The sequence below is a fragment of the Dipodomys ordii genome, unplaced genomic scaffold (genome assembly GCF_000151885.1).
Source record: "Dipodomys ordii isolate 6190 unplaced genomic scaffold, Dord_2.0 Scaffold86, whole genome shotgun sequence".
Classification (NCBI taxonomy): Eukaryota; Metazoa; Chordata; class Mammalia; order Rodentia; family Heteromyidae; genus Dipodomys; species Dipodomys ordii.
The window spans coordinates 7,095,495-7,114,587 of NW_012267302.1; the positions used below are offsets into that span (position 1 = coordinate 7,095,495).

At 53.4% G+C, this 19,093-nt stretch overlaps 1 protein-coding gene across 5 annotated transcripts in view; it reads left to right on the plus strand.

Annotated features, from left to right (window-relative positions):
- The window catches only part of Zmiz1 (zinc finger, MIZ-type containing 1), a 181,657-nt gene extending 163,353 nt beyond the window's left edge, over positions 1 to 18,304 (plus strand). For 4 of the 5 annotated variants that reach the window (XM_013025649.1, XM_013025653.1, XM_013025650.1 and 1 more), the window contains 12 exons: positions 1,608 to 1,685; positions 2,276 to 2,450; positions 3,117 to 3,258; positions 4,412 to 4,622; positions 5,545 to 5,650; positions 6,041 to 6,201; positions 6,995 to 7,062; positions 7,310 to 7,378; positions 7,816 to 8,060; positions 8,897 to 9,063; positions 12,913 to 13,173; positions 14,698 to 18,304. In XM_013025649.1, coding sequence (XP_012881103.1) covers positions 1,608 to 1,685; positions 2,276 to 2,450; positions 3,117 to 3,258; positions 4,412 to 4,622; positions 5,545 to 5,650; positions 6,041 to 6,201; positions 6,995 to 7,062; positions 7,310 to 7,378; positions 7,816 to 8,060; positions 8,897 to 9,063; positions 12,913 to 13,173; positions 14,698 to 14,805 — 1,791 coding nt within the window. In that variant the 3' untranslated portion in view covers positions 14,806 to 18,304. The remainder of the gene's footprint in view (positions 1 to 1,607; positions 1,686 to 2,275; positions 2,451 to 3,116; positions 3,259 to 4,411; positions 4,623 to 5,544; positions 5,651 to 6,040; positions 6,202 to 6,994; positions 7,063 to 7,309; positions 7,379 to 7,815; positions 8,061 to 8,896; positions 9,064 to 12,912; positions 13,174 to 14,697) is intronic. The other variant, XM_013025654.1, reaches the window with a different exon arrangement.
- The last annotated feature ends 789 nt before the right edge of the window (positions 18,305 to 19,093 follow it).

A 19,093-nucleotide genomic window follows, 5' to 3' on the forward strand; every position in this document is an offset into this window, starting at 1 on the left:
TTTTTCTTTTTGCTTATGTGGTGCTGAGGAATCGAACCCAGGGCCTCAGGCATGCAAGGCAAGCGCTCTACCACTGAGCCACCTTCCCAGCCCCACAGTCTTGTTTTCTTGTGGAAGTGCCATGCTGCTTGGAGTTCATTGTATGTGGACAGAAAGACTGGCTTTTCTTGGTTCTTGTTCTCATGGGATTTGGTTGGCAATTTTCTTTCTCCTGATTTATGGCACAAGCAAGAAAATAACAATAGAGGATGTTATGATGCTTTTTTTTTTAAGCATACACCCTGAATATATTAACATTTTATTCTAAACTGGATCTCTCTCCTTGCAGATCAAGCAGCAACACATTGCAAACTGTTATTGTAGCCAGCCTTGAATCTGTTCGGGTTTTTCTTTTTTTTTTGCAGGGGTGGGTGATGAGGTTTTTGTGGTCATTGTTATTTTTGTGCTGGGGCTTAGGCACTGCTCCTTAGTCTTTTCACTGAGTCACAGCTCTACTTCCATGGGTTCTTTTTGTTTGATTTTGGTTTTGTTTTGGTGATTAATTGGTAATTTGGTAGACTTTCCTGCCTAGGCTGGCTATTTTCCTCAGATCTCAGCCTCCTAAGTAACTAGGGTTCCAGGCGTGAACCAGCATGAATCTAGGTATGTTAATTATTGCCAGAGATCACTCCACCCTAGTTAGCCCCCCTCCCCTCCTTTATTCGTGGGTATTTGAGTTTCTGATTTTTCACTTGTTTTTTTTTCTCTTTTGGTCTCATTTTTGCTCTTGCTTTTCTGTGTGTGTGAGCACGCACATGTGCATGCTCATGCTCCCCAATAGTAGGGCTTAGACTGAACCACATCTCCACCTCCATTTTGCTAGCTAATTAGCGATAAGGGTATCTGCCCAAGCTGGATTAGAACCATGATCCTCAGATCTCAGCCTTCTGAGTAGCCAGGATTACAGATGTGAGCTACCAGAGTCTAACATGATTTTTCACTCTGAAATGATACCATGATAAGTGTCTTCAGGCTTCTAGGCTTTTCCTTCTGGAGTACCATGAAACCCATTCTTGGGAGGGATGGCATCATTGCACTGTTTTATATTGACTCACCAAAGAATCCTGCTGGCAGACGTAGCCACCTGCCTTTTGTCTTTGCCATCTTTACTCCTAACTTCAGCCTAGTAGGTGTTGCCTTTTTTGTTGGTGGTGGTGATGGTGGTCATAGGTCATGAACTCGGCTTGGGCACTGTCTCTGAACTCTTTTGCTCAAGGCTTAGCGTTATACCACTTTGAGCCACAGCACCACTTCAAGGTTTTGAGTGGTGAATTGGAGATAAGAATCTCACCGGGACTTTCCTGCCCAGGCTGCCGTTGAACCACAATCCCCCGATCTCAGCCTCCGGAGTAGCTGGCATTACAGGCGTGAGCCACCAGCACTCAGCAGGTGTTGCTATTTTTATGGATGCGTTTACTAAGTAAATAAGTATGGATAGACTCAAGCCCACTCTGGATGGCTCTCCCTGGCCCAGAAGTCCCCTCCTCAGATTCTAGTCTCGGGAGAATTGAGGAGGGGGTGCTTCTCCTGCCCTCCACTCACCAAGTTGCATATCTTTTTTTCAACAGCCAGAACAGTTTAATGGACAGAACAATGCCTTCTCGGGGAGCAGCTACAGCAACTACAGCCAAGGGAATGTCAGTAGGGTAGGTACCACTGTAAGCCTCAGAAATTCCACCTTTTGTGGTACCAGCCTCTTGGAGTTCATGGGAATGTGTAGGGGGGAAGTGTACTTTCTCATCATCTGGGTCCAGAGATGCCCAGCATAGAAAGTCTTCAGCTCTGATGATTGACTAAAAACAAAGCCCTAGAGAAAGCAAAGCCGGGATGGAGAGAGAGGAAACGTTGACCAAAGGCCCCAAGGGGAAGTGGCTTAGAGTCACGATGTGTGGGAGGCTGCCAGCTGCCAGACTGGTTCCCACTCTCCTCCCCTCCCAGGTTGGACAAGTTCCTCCTACCCTGAACACCAATGTGCTCCTTCCTCTAGTGGGTGTGGAAATCTGTGTCCACCTGATCTTGAAGAAGCTCAGTGGCTTGAGACTGGATGAAGGGTGGATAGTCATTTATCTTTCAAAGGGATCAGGGGCCAGCGGGAGAGAAGGATTTCCTTGGGGAGGTTCCATTCCTGGGGATAGCCCTAGGTAGGACCTAGGAGCAGGTGGGGTGAAAGTTCACAGCCACGACTCCCTGCCATGCTTGTGTCCCACAACCCATCTGTGGTTTCTCTTTCCTCTAGCCTCCCAGGCCGGTTCCTGTGGCAAATTACCCCCACTCACCTGTTCCAGGCAACCCCACGCCCCCCATGACCCCTGGGAGCAGCATCCCTCCCTACCTGTCCCCCAGCCAAGATGTCAAACCACCTTTCCCACCTGACATCAAGCCAAATATGAGCGCTCTGCCGCCACCCCCAGGTGAGAGCCCCACACATTGTGTTCGCTTCAGCTCCAGCTAGGAGCCGCAGTGGGCCAGGAACAAAGGGTCTGGGGACTACCTGTGCAGGGCCGTGCAGTGGCACAAAAGCACTGCATAGAAAAAGTCCACTGGGGGAGGGGGGGGGCAAGAAGGGAGAGGGTGAAAAAGAGAGAGTGTGTGTACATGTGTGCCCGTGTGTTAGGGCTTATGCTCAGGGCCTGGAGGGCTATCCCTTTGCTTTTTTTGCTCAAGCCTGGAATTATTACTTGAGCCATGGCTCCACTTCTGGATTATTTACTGGTTAATTGGAGACACAGGTCTCAAAGTTTCTTGCTCAGCTGTTTCAAACCTCGGTCGTCAGATCGAAGTTACAGGGATGCGGTGGGGGCTGGAAGCTGGGAAAGGCCAGCAGGGCGGCACCTGAGCCTTCCAAAACAAGACAACAAAAAGGAGAAGCTGAGGGATTCATGGTCAGGCAGGCTTCACAAAACCAAGGCTTCCCTGGCGAATGTGGGCACAACAGGATGTCTGTGGCTCTGGCTTGCATCTGGGTTCCTTCAGTATGCCTGGGGGTGGCGTGTCAGGTGGGCAAGGGAGGTCCTGTTGTGGTTGGGGGGCCTGTGACTCATCAGCCCTGTGTCCACCCCCAACTCTGCCTCCTCCAGCCAACCACAATGATGAGCTGCGGCTCACATTCCCCGTGAGGGATGGTGTGGTGCTGGAGCCCTTCCGCTTGGAGCACAACCTGGCCGTCAGCAACCACGTGTTCCACCTGCGGCCCACGGTCCACCAGACGCTGATGTGGAGGTGAGCATTCTTACGGTGTGGCCCTGCACAAGTGGTGGTTTCCCTCACCTGTCCAGCATCACTGTGTGGGCCCTGTTCTGCGCAAGTCCCTAGGGATGTCCCGTGGCACCCACAGGCACAGGGCGGGAACCAGCCGCATAAGGGCTGGCGAGAGGAAACAGTCAAAAATTGGACCAGGACTCCTGTGGCCAGAGCCACAGATAAGAAGGGCAGCAGGAAGGGCGGGGCAGGCTCAGCAACCACTACAGACAGCAGGGGCCTGACTACCAAGCAGGGCTGGCCCTCCTCCTAAGAACAGGCTTGAGGTCAACGTCTGGAGGGCCAGGCCAGCTCCTGGGTTTGTAGCTCGCTGTGATCTTGAAAGCAGGCTGTGCCACTTCCTTTGACAAATGAGGAAACAGACGCTGGAGAAGAGCATTCATGAGTTCACACAGCCAGCAAGAGGCAGAGCTGAGATTTGGGCCTGGGGCTTCTCAAGTTCATAACCAACCTGAGGTGTCTTCATCTGGGTCCTTCGTCCTTGGGAAGAGCTCACTCACATTGTCCCCTGGTGCCTAGGACTAGCCACCAGTGAGCATCCTGAAGGCAGGAGGTGGGCTCTGCTCTGGACAAGCCACGCCTCCTTCCTACACACACACACTCAGACCAACACAGCTTCCCTAGACTGCTCCAAGTGGCCACAGGCCTTCAGGACTCCAGAGCTCGGATGCTCAGAAGGATGTCTGATACATGAGTGGACCTAAGCTAAGGGTGCATGTACCACCATACCCCTTCCTTCGAGGTGCCCTGGCCTGGAAGGGCTGGTTCCATGGACCTAAAGATGGGTTTAGTCTCTTAGCTAGTCTTGTCACATAGCATCTGTCTTTTTGTCCTTCTGTCTGTCCTGGGAAAATGGGAGATGGCCAGGAAGGTCATAGTAGGAGTGCAGCAGGTGTGTGAAGATGATGGGAACTCGGAGTTTGGGGGTAGGTTTTCATTAGATAATGAGATGTGGGAAAAATGACATCTCTAGGTTGAGAGAGCAGGGGGAAAGGACAGTGGCCAGGATTGGGGTCCCCAGGAACTCAGGGCTGATCATGCATTTTGAGCAGGGCATGGTGGGGCTCACAGAGTCAAGCTGAACCCACCCCACTCCACCCCACCCCGACTCTAGGTCCGACTTAGAGCTACAGTTCAAGTGCTACCACCATGAGGACCGGCAGATGAACACCAACTGGCCGGCCTCCGTGCAGGTCAGCGTCAACGCCACTCCCCTCACCATCGAGCGTGGCGACAATAAGACCTCACATAAGCCGCTACACCTCAAGCACGTCTGCCAGCCGGGCCGTAACACCATCCAGATCACCGTGACCGCCTGCTGCTGTGTGAGTGTGGTGGGCAGTAGGGTCCCGATCCAGCCGGGACCAGGCCTGGGGACAGCACCCTAGCTCCATACCAGTCAAAGGCCTCAGACTTTTCCCCTTCCACCCCCATACAGCCTCTGTGTCTCTCTACTTCCTTCCTTGGCCTCTCCCCCGGGGCACCCACTCTCATCTTCCATTGGTGAAGTTCTGTGTCCCTCAAAACTGTGTATGCATGGAATTTTCACAGTCCAACCACCTTTTTCTCCAAACCCATCTCCACTAACTGGGGATTAAACCTCTTCCTTCTTCACCTAGACTTTTTTTGTCTAGAGGTGGTATATGCCTGTGTGTTGAGAGTGAGAAAGAGAGAGGGAGGGAGAGAGGGAGAGGGATCTGGGACCATGCTTCAGCTATCCTGTCCCTGGAGGTCAGGGATGACACAGGGCTTACCTGGGTAACTTATGTGGAGGTAAACTGGCTGCTGCTCTGCTGGCCTTTCTGGAGGACCCAGAAGAACATGCTCTGGCCTCAGCCTAGCAAGCAGAGAGGCTCTGAGGCTGCAGAAATGGATGTGTGTCTCATTACTAAGAATGCTGTTTAACTAGGAGCATGAGGAGCCTGGTCAGGGAGATGGGAGAGTGCGGTCTGGGAGGGCTTCCCAGAGGAGGGAGGACAGGGAAGAAGAGCACTCTGACCAGGAGACCTAAAGACCCATGAAGGGAACAGTGATGGGAGAGGTTAGGAGGCCAGCTCAGCTCCCATCCTGATACCTTATGTTCCATAACCTTCTCCAGGAGACATTTCAGAGTCAAAGTCTACCTTGTTGGCCTAGAGCAGAGACACTTTTGGCTTCTGGGGTCACCTGGACTATAGAAGCTGAAGATGGGGTGGTTGAGGGAGGACCAAGGTGGGAACTAAGCATGCTCTCTGCTCATCTCTACAGTCCCACCTCTTCGTGCTGCAGCTGGTGCACCGACCCTCCGTGCGCTCTGTGCTACAGGGTCTCCTCAAGAAGCGCCTGCTCCCAGCTGAGCACTGCATCACAAAAAGTGAGTCAGTCAGAGGTTGGGGGGGGGGGAGAGTGTGAGGCTGGGCCCGAAGGGAGCTTTTTGCTGATCCAGTAAATCTGACAAGTGCCAGATTGAGTTTCTGTGAGCTTTGCAGAAATCCACCCACCCCCTCCCATGCTTCACAAAGGTGGGGCCTGTTCTGCAGAGATCAGGAAAATGCCTCATCCCTCTTCTTCTGGCCACGTGTCACACGTGAAGTTCCTGTTCGAGTTCAGGGCAGCGGGGTCTGAGGAATTAAGTTGTACCAGTGGCACACACTAGAGCATGTTCAGAAATATTTCATGGTTTGTCCCTTCAGCAGGATTCTTCCCCCCCCCCTCCCTCACCCCCAGCCTCTCACCTCACCCACCTGTTTCTTCTGCCCTACAGTCAAGAGGAATTTCAGCAGTGTGGCCGCCTCCTCGGGCAACACAACCCTCAACGGGGAGGATGGAGTGGAGCAGACAGCCATCAAGGTGTCCCTCAAGTGTCCCATCACGTTCCGGCGCATCCAGCTGCCCGCACGAGGCCATGACTGCAAGCATGTCCAGGTGAGCATTTCTAGGAGGCACATCTCGAAGGTGAGCCACCTGCCGTGCGGCAGGGATGGCAAGAGACGGGCAGAGGCACCAACGGGGCCCGGGTCTGGTCATCAGCGTGACTTGACACCTTCCCTTCCCATCCCAGAAATACAGCTTAGACATGTGCTTATTTGGGCAGATGTCAGAAGCCAGCAGGTTGGGGAATCAGAGGGCAGGCAGGCATACCTGTGTCGAATGAGCAGGTGGATGAGTGTCACCATCCAGGCTGGCTCTGAACACTGGGCAGCCCAGGCTGGGAGAGAGGCAGAAGAGGGAGGCTAGAAATCACTCCTGCCAAAACCCGGGAGTCAGCACAAACAGTGTATGAACCCTCCTGTCCCCCACACCACCCCGCCTTGCCATCACGGCTCCTCTTTAAGGGCTGAATGAGAAGTGGGGTTCCCTTCCTCTGAGAGAATGTGTGGACCCAACAGCGTGGTCACTTTCACTATCTAGCATGGAGTGAGGAACTTGATCCATTTTGTCCTGGGTCCTTGGGTTGCTCTTGGCCTCAGGAGGTAAAAACACTGAGTCAGCTGGGGTGGAAGGAGGACCGAGATAACTTCCCAAAGGATGTAGGAAGGGAGTCCTGTGTTGCACAAAGTGCTGGAGAGAGGGATGGGCTGGGGTGGGCAGGGAGTGTGCACAACTGGTTTACCATGTCATCCTGCCTCCTCCCCTAATAGGGACCTCGTCCTAAGAGTTCCCAGGGTGTAGTCTCACCTGTCTGTCTGTCTTGACTGTCTCTGTCTGGCCTCTGCAGTGCTTTGACCTGGAGTCGTACCTGCAGCTGAACTGTGAGAGAGGAACCTGGAGGTGTCCTGTATGCAAGTGAGTGACACCCACCCCAGCCAGGCCACAGAGAGAAGGAGGCCCTCCCCCTAGCCTCCCCCTGGGGCTCCAGCCACCTCCTCCCTGTTGTGAACTGAACCCAAACTCCACAGAGGAGCTCCATCCCTGGGCTCCCGTGTGTGTCGCATGGTCACAGAGTGCCGTCTCTGTGCTGCTACAGTACCAGCAGCAGCAGGGAGGGGTGGGCTGTGCCCCAGAACCATCTAACCCTGCTCTTTCCTTCCAGTAAAACTGCTCTGCTCGAGGGCCTGGAGGTGGATCAGTACATGTGGGGGATCCTTAATGCCATCCAACAGTAAGTGGGGCCCCCGCTGGTGGGGTGTGTGGCCTGGGATAGAGAATAGAGTGGTGTGAAGACAGCCCTGATCACTTCCTTGGCCAGGCCAGCAGATCATTGACCTCCCCCCCCCCCAACCCTTCCCCCACTTCTTTGCAACCTTGGAAGTTTGTGGACCTGGGGGTAAATGAACACTGAAGCCAATAGAGCTCAACCAGAGCAGGAAACCGACAGTGCTTCATTGCAGCTCCTGGAAGAGAGGTCTTGTGGCCAGCTACCTAAAAGCCCAACCACCTGCTTCTCCTAGCCTCAGTTTCCCCATCTCACTCAGAGATAAAGGGCCTCACCAGACTCCTGTGCACAGTAATGAAAAGGGCTAGAGGTTCTCAGCTATGGACCTTGTCTGCAAAGGCAGGCAACCCAGAGCCTCAGCTCTGCCTCCGTTAACCCCCCAGCTCCGAGTTCGAAGAAGTTACCATCGACCCCACCTGCAGCTGGCGGCCGGTGCCCATCAAGTCCGACCTGCACATTAAGGATGACCCCGATGGCATCCCCTCCAAACGGTTCAAGACCATGAGCCCTAGCCAGATGATTATGCCCAACGTCATGGAGATGATTGCTGCCCTGGGCCCTGGCCCGTCCCCCTATCCACTCCCGCCTCCCCCCAGCGGCACCAACTCCAATGACTACAGCAACCAAGGTATGTGACGCTGAACAGGAGAGGGCAGGAGGGAGGGAGGAGAGGAGGAGGTCAGCTCAACACTGAGGGGTGCCTGATGTCTGTGCTGATGGTGGCAGGTGCAGGAGGAGGAGGGGAAGAAGCAGAGGTGGCACACCCCAAAACTGACTGAACTTGAGGGACAGTGGGCTTCAGAGCTGGGTTCTACACCTGCTATCTCTCCTGCGCACTCCTGAGGGTTTCTGTGATGTCCGTCTTTGTCCCATCCCTTCAACTCTCCTGGAAGAAGTTCAGGCACTGGGAGCCCCAGCAGAGGCTGGGTCACCCTCACTGGCTCTCACCTTGATGCCATTTGGCTGTTTAGAAAATACTCCACCCTCCAACGCAGAGGGTGGCAGCTGCCCAGTCAGGGTCTGTGATTGTAGGTCTCCAGGGCTCCTAGGTTTATTCATGGTCCAGAAATACTAGTCCATCTAGCCAGATTCCCACAGCATTTCAGCAAGCTGACCCTCTGAGCTTCATTGCCACGTGGTATGGGATGCAGTGGCTTGCTGAACCCCCTTCATCTGAACTCTCCTGAGCCTGGGAACGCTTACAAAAGAGTCTCGGGGCCTGCATCTCTCTGTTACATGATGCAGCCATGGGCAGGACTAGCTCAGCAGCTGCTCTTACAGGCTGCCTCTAAGAGGTATGCCCTCCCTGACCTACGGGAGCTGGCCTGAGGGTACAGGTGCCTTGCCAGCCTCCCAGGAAGAACAGAAGATAGCTTTTGCCTTTCTGTGGTCTAATCCTTGAGGGCAGCACCTTCCCTGTGGGCGACAAACCTCATCTCATCCCCCATCTCCCTCCCTCCCTAGGCAACAACTACCAGGGCCATGGCAATTTTGACTTTCCCCACGGGAACCCCGGTGGGACATCCATGAACGACTTCATGCATGGTCCCCCCCAGCTCTCCCACCCCCCGGACATGCCCAACAACATGGCCGCCCTGGAGAAACCCCTCAGTCACCCCATGCAAGAAACTGTGAGTACCTCCTTTGGGCAACCCAGCTTTCTCACTGTCTGGGTCTCTGTCTGGTACTGATGGGGCAGAGGCTCTCCCTTGGGACTTTTCTCATGGGGATAAGTTTGATTCTCAGGCAAAGGGGGACCCCTAAGAATGGGATGTTGGCTTAGAAGGAAATAAGGCAGTGAAATGGGCCATCATCCATGAACCCAGAAGCGGTCTCCGTAGACTGCAGAGTCTCTATCATCCATGAACCGACTCTGCAGTCTATGGAGACCACTTCTGGCCCAGCAAGTGCGTGCATGAGCGCGCGCGCACGCACGCATGCACGCACACACACACACACACACACACGATTCCAGCCATCTAGAAGTTTGTCCTACACACACACACACACACCCATGATTCCAGCCATCTAGAAGTTTGTCCTACACACACACACACACACCCCCATGATTCCAGCCATCTAGAAGTTTGTCCTACACCCAGGCACTTGTTCCCTCAAGGATATAAATCGTTGGGGCATCACCACCTCCTTCAAAAGCAAGTGCTAGGCAGTACAAGCAGCAGCTGGGAGTGTGCTCTCATCCTGGTGTTGCTAGGATGCGCCTTGGAGCATGGGGTCCTGTGCTGGCCTTCCCCTGCCATGGCTTCGCAGCAGTGGTAGGAGGCCTAGCCATCCTCCAGAGTCCTGTCTAGTAAATGCTGGGTGGTTCCACTGTAACAAGGTTTCTTGAACCATGCATGCTCTTGGGTCAGGCTTTTGCCAGGTGTGAACAAAATATACAAGGCCTGTGCCCTTGAAGGGCCTGGATGGAGGAAAAACATATGAGGCTTAAGGGGAAACCAAGGACTGAAGGACCTGTCTGAGACCTCAGTCATCTTGAGAAGGATCAGCTGATAAGGTCTTTCCAGCAGGGTTGGGGACCTATATCAGAAAAATCACTCCAGCCTGATACCAGTAGCTCACGCCTGTAATCTTTTTTTGTCGGTTGTAGGGTCTGAACTCTGGGCCCCGGGGCATTGTCCTTCAGCTGAAGGACACTCTACCACTTGAGCCTCAGCACCACTTCCGGCTTTTTTCTGCTTCTGTGGTGCTGAGGAATCGAACCCAGGGCCTCATGCATGCAAGGCAAGCACTCTACCACTGAGCCACCTTCCCTGCCCCTCACGCCTGTAATCTTAAGCACTCAGGAAGCTGAGATCTGAGCATCCTAGTTTGAAGCTAGCCCCGGCAGAACAGTCCATGAGACTTATCTCCAGAAAGTCCAAAGTGAAACTATGGATCAAGTGGTAGAGCATGAGCCTTGAGTGGAGAGAGCATGAGGCCACGAGTTCAAACCCCAGTATTCACCCCCCCACACACACATACGAGTTCAAACCCCAGTATTCACCCCCACACACACACACATACGAGTTCAAACCCCAGTATTCACCCCACACACACACACATACGAGTTCAAACCCCAGTATTCACCCCCTCACACACACATACAGTCATACTGCAACCCTCTCACCTTCCATTTTGTACTCTGAAGGAAAGGGCCAAATACCTCTGAGTCTCAGCAACAGCAAACATTAACTTTCTACACCGTGAGCTTCCAGAGACTTCCTTTCCTCCTCAGACCTTCTGGAAAAATGTTGGTGGGCAGGCCAAGTACTTTGTCTTACCAGCCAGGCTTTGTCTTGTGTTCTATTAGCCCCTACCACAAGGGCTCTGTGCAGGGGGGCCTTAGCCTGGGTTACTCCCTAGGTAGACTCTGTCTTTTCTGATTTTTCGACTGCTCACAGAAGGCAAGACCCTGAGCTCTAGATGTGCTTTTCAGGGGGAGGGGAGGGGCAGGGAAGATGTCCCACATCAAATCCAAACGTACGCAAAACACTTGTGACCCTGCTGAGCATTCCCATGCACACCCAGATCTGGCTGAGCGTCTCCAGCCAGGTGCCAATGTGTCCAGGGATTCTGCTATGCCAGGCGACGTGTGGAGAGCAGCAACAGGAGGTGGGGCAGCTGGGCTCAGGGAGCACCACCTGCCTCCTCCAGATCTTGACGTGTTCAGCCCATGCCTTGGTCAAGGGGCAGAGCTGTGTCTGAAGATGTAAGGGACTGTCTGTCCTGAGCTGAGCTGCCTCCGGGAATGTGAAGCTCCTCTCTGCTTCCCCAGAATGGGTACTGTGGTATGGGTTGAGGTAGCCAGAGTGTCCACAGACATGAGCAGGAGTCTCCAGCCAGCTTTTTAGACAGAGAGAGTAGCTGTCCCTCCAGCCTGATCTCATATCTACATGGGGTCCTAACCCTATGGTCATGTAATCATCCCCAGTTTGCAGGACCTGGACTGAAACAGCACCATGCCACCTCATGTCCTACTGGGGTGGGGACTGTATCCCAAGAAGAAGGAGCCCCTTGGACTACAGTCAGAGGCCAGCCTACCCAAGACCTGGGGAGTAATAAGAAAAACAAGGTTCTGGGAGGGCCAGGATAGCGTGGAGGCCACTTGGAAGAATATGGAGATGTGTTCTGTGTGGCCCAGGAAAAGGGACAGAGGACCAGGGAAATACTTGATCCCAGGCAGCCAGTTCTGAGGGGCAGTATGGATGTGGGACAGAAAGCCCCCCCAGAGTAAAGGCTTCCACGTGGCCTGTATGTGACAATAAACAGCAGGGGCATAATTACATCAACCCATACTTTGCTTACATGTCCACAGGCAACTTGCTTTGTTTTTGTTTGTTTTGGTTTTGATTTTTTGTGTTTTGAGGGGGGTTGTTGCTATTGCTAGTACTGGGGCTTGAACTCAGCCAGGGCTCTGTCCCTGAGCTTCTTTTGCTCAAGGCTAGTGTTCTACCACTTGAGTTATTTTCTATTTCCAGCTTTTTAGTAGTTTACTGGAGATAAAAGTCTCACGAATTTTCCTGCCCAAGGCTGGTTTTGAACCGTGATCTTGAGATCTCAGCCTCCTGAGTAGCTAGGATTACAGGCTTGAGCCACCGGCACCCGGCTCTCTTGGCGTGTTCAAGGCAAGTGCCGGTTAATTGGAGATAAGAGTCTCACAGACTTTCTTGCCTGGGCTACCTTCAAGCAGAGAACCTCCGATCTCAGCCTCCTGAGCAGCTAGGGTTACAGGGGTGAGCCGCTGGTGCCCAGGTGGCATCTTGGGTTTTGAATTTACAAATTGAAGAGTGTGAACTTGTCCAGCTGATCTGTGAACCACCAGGAACTCCAGCCCCAGCAGGGCCCCCCTTCCTTTGGGAATCATGAGCAGCACCCCCTCCTTGAAGATCCAGGCACCATCCAGCCCGAGGCCTGTTGTTGACTAAGTGGTGACCAGGAAGAGAGACCAGGCTGGGCCTACTGAGTCACAGGCTCTCAGGAGGCTCCCCATCTGCCTGCCCAAGCCTTGCCTCGGAAGTAGGGCTCACTTGGGGGGCAGTCCCCATCCCAAGCTGCACGCCTTGCCCGTGCTGTGTGTCTGCGTCCGCTCTCTGCTGCCCTGGCCCTGTAAAAGGCCTGCATCACCACGCCGCTAGCAGGCCTTCCTGCCTCCTCCTCCCCAGATACATGCCCATTTTGCTTCTCCATTTTGCCCTCACTGTGGTGCGTTGTGGTGACAGTGTCGACTGGGAAGGTGCTGGAAAGTCTGTGCCCGTGTCGAAGCCCTCCTGGGCTCTGTGCAGCCTGTGTGGCCCCCTCCCCACCCTTCCTTTCCACAAACCTCCCTGATGCGCAGTGTGGCGGGGGGAGGATATTCTTATTTGTTTGGGGGTTTGTTACTTCCCTGGTTTGTTTGGTTTTCATTTTCTCCAGGCATCTCGTGGCTGTACCTCCGTTCACCTCACCTCTCTTCTCTCCTGCTCTCTCCTCCTCCACAGATGCCCCACGCTGGCAGTTCTGACCAGCCCCATCCCTCCATACAACAAGGTTTGCACGTACCACACCCCAGCAGCCAGTCAGGGCCTCCATTACATCACAGTGGGGCTCCTCCTCCTCCTCCTTCCCAGCCTCCCCGGCAGCCACCACAGGCCGCTCCCAGCAACCATCCACACAGCGACCTGACCTTTAACCCCTCCTCAGCCTTAGAGGGTCAGGCCGGAGCACAGGGAGCATCCGACATGCCGGAGCCTTCACTGGATGTAAGTTGGGGTCACCACACACCTCGGCCTGGGGTCAGGCCTGGCACCGGGACCTGCCCGAGAAGAAGGGGAGGGTGTTGAGGGCTCAAGGCCCCGGGGGGAGAGGTGGGAGGGTGGTGGGTGGGCCCCAGACAGCCTCCCCAGGAAGCCCCACCACAGAGAGAGGTGTCACTGAGGATCCCTTCTTCTCTCCTCCCCCCCCCCCAGCCCCTTCCTCTCCCCAGTCCCTTGGCCACAGTCCTGTTCCCCAGTCCTGTCCACCTACTCAGGCCCTTGCAGTGGCCCTCTGGGCCGGGCTTTGGAGGCAGCACAGGAGGGTCCCTGCCCTTCTTCCCACTCTCCCTTCCCCTTCCCCCGTGTTGAGCTTGCTATATCTGTGCGGTACCCTCTCTGGCCCTTGTCAAGGGAGGGGCTGGAGTAGCAAGGCCCTTCTGTCCATCCTGCTGGTCTTGTCTGTCTGCAGTTTTCTTGTCCACGTGTTATCCATTCCCTGCTTCCGCTTGCTCCATTACTCACTCCAAGAGACCCCACTGTGTGGGGTGACAAGATGGTGGGGGTGGGGGCAGGAGAATGAGTTCCGGGGCATGTTCAGGAGGCAGTAGGTCAGAGCAGGCAGCTGAGTTTCAAGGTTTGCTCACCTTGAGGTCTTCATAGTCTGGTAAGATTGGGGCTGGTTAGGTGGACAGGGCAACTGTGTGGAATGGAACTGGACACTTGGCCCTCAAGTCTCTACCTTGGGATGCAGGGCCTATGGCTGGCCAATATACCCAGAGGCTGGATTTCCAGAGGAAGCTTGTCAGCCACTCTTGTCCTCTGCCTCCCAGCCCTGTTTGTCACCTTCTCCCTAGTGTGAGAGGCCTTGTATTGTGAGAACTCAATCACTGTGAAGCCATCTTGGGCTCTCCCCCAGCTCACCCACGCCCCTCACCGGGGCAGTGGAGTGCTCTCCCCCCTCCCCTGTGTGACAAGGACTCCACATCAGCGTCACAGTAAGGGACAGCGAACTGTGGGCCTCAGGGACAGACAGTACTCTCTGCCAGTCAGAGGCTCCCTGCAAGCTCTAGGGAGAGATCCAGAAGCAGCATTTTGAGGAACACCTGTGTAGTGTCGTTTCTCCAGGAGGCCATGTGATCCACACTTGGTCATGTCAGAGAGGCCAGAGGAACACTCCATCAGCAGGAAGCCATGGCCTGCCATAGGGCCTTCCCTGCTTTTGGAGTTGATGTTGGAGCCTGAGAAGGGTCAGCCCAGCTCTGGTCTCCACTGGTGGGCTGAGGGCTCTGCTACCCTCAATTTGGGATGGGCATGGCTGTGCCCCCCAGGTGGGGTGCAGTGGCCTGAGACGATGTGGGGGGGGGAGACAGCCAGTGGGACCTCACTTGGCACCTCAGTTTCCCCTCTGTGGACTAGGACCACAGGAAGCAGGTGGAGGGGATTTAAGCATGCCAGCAGGACCCCTCATTCCTCTTGCTGGACACTTCTCAGCCAACACCTCAACTGGACTCCTTCCTTCCTCTTTTCCAGCTCCTGCCAGAACTCACAAACCCTGATGAGCTCCTCTCCTACCTGGATCCCCCCGACCTTCCGAGCAATAGCAACGATGACCTCCTGTCTCTCTTTGAGAACAACTGAAGGCTACCCTCTGTTGGGGGCCAACCCTCCCCACTCTGCCTCCTGCCCTGTCTGTCCCACACACTTGCCCTCCCTCCCAGGTGCCCGTGTCAGGCCACCCCTTGCCAGAATCATGGGCCAGGGGGGTGGACAGGTACACCGGGAAGGTTGTATAGGGCTGCAGCTGCATCCCCCTGAACGCCCAGAGCTCGAAGATGACCCCCCACTGAGGGGCGCCTGGTCCAGCAAGAGGCCCAGGCCCATGGTGGCGTCAGGTGGCTCCAGATGACCTTCCAATGCAATGTTCCCCCCCCCCCCAAGTTCTTCCATTTTCTAAACTGTAGCCCTGCTTCCCAGCCCAGAGCCTCCTTCAAGTGACTAGAGCCTGAAAGAACCACCCCCACTTCCAGGCCAGGTTGGGGTGGGGGGACAGCAAGCCTTTGGAGGAGCAATGACAGTTGGCCACAGTGAGAATTGCCCACCCACCACCATCCACCCCAGAAAAGCACAAATCTAGGAAGGAGAACATCTCTCCAGGCCGAGGGCATGCGCTCTGGTCTCTACCATCTACGCCGAGAAGCCGTGTAAACACTTGTCAGAGAAAAGAGAAGGTGATGAGCCTGAGGATCTCCCATTTCTACTTGAGAAGGATGGAAAGGGGGGATCAGGGCCAGCCTGGAGCCAGGACAACACATTGGAGGCTCCATGACCTGGCCTGCGAAATCAGAGCCCAGTCTTGGACAGAAAAAAGAACATGTGCCAGAGAGAGGACACACATGTATACACCCACCCAACACGACTGTGCTCTCAGTTGGGGGCCGTCGGAGGAATTGGCAGCTGGAAGTCCATCAGGAGCAGCCCCTCACAACTTTGCTATAAGCCACTCTCTGCTTTTTAAACTGTGAAAGTGACCGTGGAAAGTTCTGAAGTCACCAAAGGAAAGGCACGTTGGACTTGGACGACAAGCAAACCGTTTCCCTCATGTACTCTTCTTGTTTTCTTCTTCCTGACCCCACCTGCCTCTCCTAGACTGTTCAATGGGACATGGCTTCCTTCTGGGTCCACATCCTTGTGTGTCCAGCCAGTGGCAGGGTACACGGTGGAGAGACAGGACAGGGACAGCTGGGACAGAGGCCTGAGCTGGCCAACCGGAAGTCCAGCACATCTGTGTCTCAGGCTGCCTCACACTGCAGCCCAGACCGTCAACTGCATGCCCCAAGATACTCCACAGGCAACGTGTGGGCTATGTGTGTGCCTGTCGACCACCCCCTCAGCATCCCCCCTCCACACTCCTGCTCAGCAAAAGCAGCCTCTGGTCTTCCCTCTTCACTCCATCTGGCTTAGGGCCCTCAAGGGGCTTTGTCACACATCCACTTTGTTCCAGGCTGAGCCATGGTGATACTGGGTTGTCCTATCACTTGGGGTCCCATCTGTAAATTCTTGGCACCCTTCCCTGCTGCTGCCGCTGCCGCTGCCACCACCACCACCACCCTGAGCCCTGCCCTGCCCTCCCATCCACTGTCGGTGTCCTTGGTGGCTATCAAAGTCCCCGTCCCACTGCGGGCGGTCAGTGCTCCCCAGAGCTGTTTGGCTTGTACCTGAAAGGTGGTCCCACTGTTGACTCTACAGACACCTCACCGAAACGGCACAAGGTTTGCTTGTAGGAAGGCTGCCCTCGTCCCCACCCCACCCCCACCCCCTCTTTTTCTTCCTTTGTCCCTTTTGTCGAGGTTTTATCCAGATCACCTGTTGTTCAGTATGCAAATCAGTTATTTTAAGACTCGCTTTTGTAAATATCTTTGTGAATATTTTAGTATCGTCTTTGATAATATTCCAACATTTTCATGACCTGGTTATTGCCTTTGCTGGTGTTTTTAAAATACCTTGACTCAACAACAGACACTGAGTCTTTTTTTAGAAAAAAAAAAATCAAACAACAAAAAAAAGCAACCAGGGCTATTTGTATAGATGAGGGAGGAACAGAATGGGTGGTTACACTGGGAGGTTGTAGATCTGGAAGCCCGCTGTTGAGAGCCATTCCCCCACCGTGGCAGCTGATCGGGACAAGACTATGCCAAGTAGTATGCGGCAGTACCTGCCCTGTACCTGTGGCCTGGCACATAGCCACAACTGCATTGGACCACCTGGAATCTCAGCTTCAGACAGACTGACAGATGCCTTTCCTTAGAAGTTTCTGCTTTCTGCTGTGATCACAGTCATCTAGAAAGGCCCAGGGTCCCTGCTGGTTCTTGTCACTGTACCTCAGTTTTGTTCATAGACCTACCCTCAGCTTTCTAGTGCAGAGGGGCTAAATCTATCCAGGCCCTCCTCCCCCTGCCATCTTGGGCTGGCTTCCTGAGTTCCCTGCCACAACAGGCCTCTAGGGCCAAAGTCATTCCAGAGCCCTTTCAACCAGCTCCGGCCCACCGTGCCTGAAAGCTGGGGGCACGAGGGGTGCCCTTGTCCAGAATAGTTTTTTGAGTGTGAGAGAGCTAGAGCCATCCCTTAGACATGACAAATAAGGCAATGTCCGTTAGCAGAGGCAGGGCTGAGTTCTAGAAAGTTAACTTCCTGACCCTGGAGCCATAAGGAACCTCGACAAAAGAAGAAATGGTCTCAGTAAGCCACTTTCCTTTGCCAGCTCCTTCCACCCACCCGCTGGTATGAGTCTGTCCCCACTCCGCAAAATGGGCTGGGAACAGGCAGGCAGAAAAGGCCCCATATAGGCAATCATCCCATCTTCTTGGTTTGAAGCTTTATCCATGTATCATGTTCCCCTGTAGCAGTTTTATTTTTGAAGAAACTTCTAATCCTTTTCCCTCAGCTGTAACGCCCAGAGAGCTATATTTTGCTGCCGACGGGTTTCAGGCCTGACCTGTCCAGACAGGGCAGTGAGCAGCCACAGTGACTCAAGGGACGTGTGTGTACATATGTAAATGAGAAATAGACATGTCAACAGATGCTTTCATTTCTCTTGGAATGTGTATTGTTTTTATTTTACAAAACAACCACAAAAAAAAGGCTTGAAACTCCATCATGCGTGGAAAAGAAAAAAAAAAAAAACTAGATCCTGTTAGCATTTGTCTCCGCTGTATAATATACTCTGACCCTGTGTGGAAAGGTATTTTTTTTTTCGTTCTTGTTTTTAATTTTTACCTACCTGTACTATTGAGCTTCAGTGTGCTAGTTCTGCCACCTGTGTATTTTTAGGGTGCTATGGAAATAATGAAACGGGGGATTTCAGAAGAAAATTGTAACCAAATTCATAACTTTGTATAATTTTTTGATATCATGATCACAGGTAATCCACACGCCCACACATCGACACGCCCACCAGTGCAGCCTGAAGTGACTCCCACCTGAACCGCCATCGTCTACATTGTCTGTACAATGCAATCATTTCATCTCTTCAACTGGTCAGAAAACTAATTGTGGTTTCTAGTCTTGCAAAGCTGTATGTAGTTAGATGATGTGACCTCTAATATTTATCTAATAAATATGTATTCAGATGAAACCTGTATATTAGGTGTTCATGTGGTTATTTTGTATTTAAAGATCAAATTATTTGACTATTGCTAGACATTTCTATACTCTGTTGTAACACTGAGGTTATCTCATTTGCCCATGTTAATTTTTTTCTAAATAAATTGACAAAAAAAAAAAGAAGGTTCTGTTGAAGTAGCTGTTTTGTGGGTATGGTGAGGAGTGGTCTGGGTGTTTCACTTTTATTCTTAAAAACCACCACCCCCTGCCCTGTCATTAAAAAAAAAAAAACATGCCCACAGCAAACATTAGAGTGCTTTGGGGACTGCCCCTGGGGTCCCTAAGGCCACCAGATCTGTGCCTGACTACATTCAGCACACCCACCTTTTCTAAGGAGAGCTTGGATCTCTAGGCTCTGTCTGCTAGCTCCTCCCCACACCACAGTCTGACCTGCCTTACAACCTCAGTACCCCCAGCATGGGCTGCACTTCTGTGTCTGGGGTTTAAACTTAAGGGAAGTGTATGTGATTGAAAGAGCCTAATGGTTGGTGTTGCCCTTTCTCCACTCAGCCTGACTGCTGAGCACTAGGAAGAAACAAAACATGGCTATCTTGGTCCTCTGGCAATGGGAAGAAGGTTCCGAGAGGGAACCCCAAATACATCCACCAGTTGGGTGTGTGGCGATGTGAGTTAGAAGAGACGAGAGTAAGCAGATGAGGGAGGCTATGGTGCACGAAGATAGGACTGTCCTGGAGGTCTGAATGCTCACTCCTGTCTTCTCTAGATGAACACTCAGGTGGCTAGATTGTCTTGGGGAGACAGAGGT